This window comes from Spermophilus citellus (assembly GCF_964194105.1).
Source record: "Spermophilus citellus genome assembly, chromosome: 2".
Taxonomy (NCBI): Eukaryota; Metazoa; Chordata; class Mammalia; order Rodentia; family Sciuridae; genus Spermophilus; species Spermophilus citellus.
This window is the reverse complement of record NC_138183.1, coordinates 244023175-244025666: the sequence shown is the minus strand read 5'-3', so window position 1 is coordinate 244025666 and position 2492 is coordinate 244023175. Positions and strand designations below refer to the sequence as shown.

At 42.9% G+C, this 2492-nt stretch overlaps 1 protein-coding gene across 1 annotated transcript; it reads left to right on the top strand.

Annotated features, from left to right (window-relative positions):
* Nucleotides 1–584: 584 nt before the first annotated feature.
* Nucleotides 585–1532, top strand: LOC308641159 (olfactory receptor 5B2-like; the record flags this gene model as incomplete). The annotated part of the gene is made up of 1 exon (XM_081279469.1): nt 585–1532. One exon carries the CDS (start codon nt 585–587, stop codon nt 1530–1532), a length of 948 nt encoding a protein of 315 aa, XP_081135595.1.
* Between the last annotated feature and the right edge of the window lie 960 nt (nt 1533–2492).

The window sequence follows — 2492 nt, the reverse complement described above, 5'->3', positions numbered from 1 at the left end:
GGATGAGCATCTTCCTGGATTCTGTGCTTCTTCTCCCAAGCAGGATTCAAGAACAGTGCTCTGAGGAGTGAAAGGGAACTAACTTTTCTTAGACTTCACATAAATCATAGCTGGATGAATGATAGCCTCATTCTTCACTGTACTTCACAACCAAGAAGGCAACAATGTATCACTGTTATCAGACAATCATCTGACAGGATGTCCAGAAGGACTAAACGAGATAATACTTACTCTTTTCAGACTACCTGGCATGTAGTGTTCAGTTAATATAAATGTTATCTGAATCTGGATTGACAGTGGTAAAGAGTGATTTACAGAGGATGGACAAGGTTTTTAACCCAAATTAAAATAATAAGTATTTGAAGACAGACATTTTGTCTGAGTTGGGTCTGGAACTAGCAGACATAGTACAAGCTTCTACAGACTGTCAGACAGAGGTCAGAAGATGCCAGTTTCAGGTTATTGGGATCCTGGCATGCTCATATCATTGGGGTGACATTAGAGTACATGAATCATTTCCTGTGCATAAGTAATTTATCCATTTTGCCTTTTTTTTTTTTAAACCGGTGAAGCACAATTTCAAGATGTCATACCTGGAGAACAGTACTAAGGTGAATGAGTTCAGACTCTTGGGATTGACCCACACCCCAGAGCTGCAAGTTCCCCTCTTCCTAATGTTCACCCTCATCTATCTCATCACTCTCACTGGGAACCTGGGGATGATCACGTTGATCCTGCTGGACTCCCGTCTCCACACCCCCATGTACTTTTTCCTCAGTCACCTCTCCCTGGTAGACTGCGTTTACTCCTCGGCGGTGACCCCCAAGGTGATGGCTGGGCTTCTCACAGGGGATAAAGTGATCTCCTACAGCGGATGTGCTGCTCAAATGTTCTTCTTTGTGGCTTTTGCCAGCGTGGACTGCCTCCTGCTGGCTGTGATGGCCTATGACCGTCATGCAGCGGTCTGCACACCCTTGCATTACACCACCACCATGACGACCAGTGTGTGTGTCCATATGGCTGTGGCCTGCTACCTCTGGGGCTTGGTCGCATCTGCCTCCTACACCGGGTTCACCTTCTCCCTCTCCTTCTGCCGTTCCAATGTGGTCCATCACTTTTTCTGTGATATCCTCCCAATCCTTGCCCTCTCCTGCTCTGATACCTACATAAATGAGACTGTGCTGTACATCTTAACAGCCTTCAATGTCTTTTTTGCCCTGGTGGTTATCCTGACCTCCTACCTGTTCATATTCATTGCTATCCTGAGGATGCGCTCAGCAGAAGGGCAGAAGAAAGCCTTCTCCACCTGTGCATCTCACCTCACTGCTGTGACCATCTTCTACGGAACCATCATCTTCATGTACTTACAGCCCAGTTCTAGCCATTCTATGGACAATGACCAAATGGCCTCTGTCTTCTATACAATGATAGTTCCCATGTTGAACCCAATCGTCTATAGTTTAAGGAATAAAGAGGTTCATAGGGCTTTCAAGAAAGCCATGGAGAAGATGATGTCTCTTTTCCGCACATGATTTTAACTAGGGAGATCATACAATCTGTATAGCTAATCAGTTATCTACTGTTGTGTAACAAAGTGCTCCGAAATTTAGTGGCTTAAAACAATGGCTTATTATTTTTCATGATTCTATGAACAGGGCAGTTTCTTTTCACAGGCTTGCTCATTGGGTTGTGTATGTTCTAGAAGGCCAGCTGAGTTGGAAGGTGCAGGATCGTCTTTTACACATTTCTGGGTACTGATGCTGGCTACTTGCTAGGTCACCTCAGTTCATGTCTACACAATCTTTTATCTTTCGGAGGCTGGATATACTTTTGTATATGACATTTTCAGGCCAATATTTAAATAGTATGAAGGTAAAACTCAAAGACTTGTTGAAGCCCAAATTCAAAAACTCATACATTTCTTTAGCACACTATAGTGGTCGATGTGAGTCAAAAGTTTGACCCAGATTTGAGTAGGAAGAAAGAGACATCACCTCTTCAGGAAAGGAGATTCAAAGACTTTGTGGCTACAGAGTTAATCCAGCACAGTCAGAAATTAGGTACACTGTGGTAACCATAATACAGTGACATAAATCACAAATTATTTCTCAAGTGGCAGTAGCTGATGTAGCAGGGTAAAATGAACTCTCTAGATGGCTATGACCTCTTCGACATGTTTGGATGAATTGAAAAGAGTATTGAAATCTTTCTTCATCATAAACACTCTACCTGGAGGAAAACAGAAGGAGAATAGATGAAAGAAAAGCAATGTTTTCTCTTTCAAGTGATGTAGTAGCTTTCATGACTTCTGAGCACATTCTATCGTCAAGAATTCATTTATTTGGATGCAACCAGTTGCAAGGCTGACTGCCTTGCTGAAATGCCAATACTCTGGAAGAAAAAGAGGATGAGTTTTTGGACACAACTAGTCATCTTCCGAATGATTTGTTCCTGAATCTGAACTAGCGTGTGTTTTCCCCCTCCTGGAACTT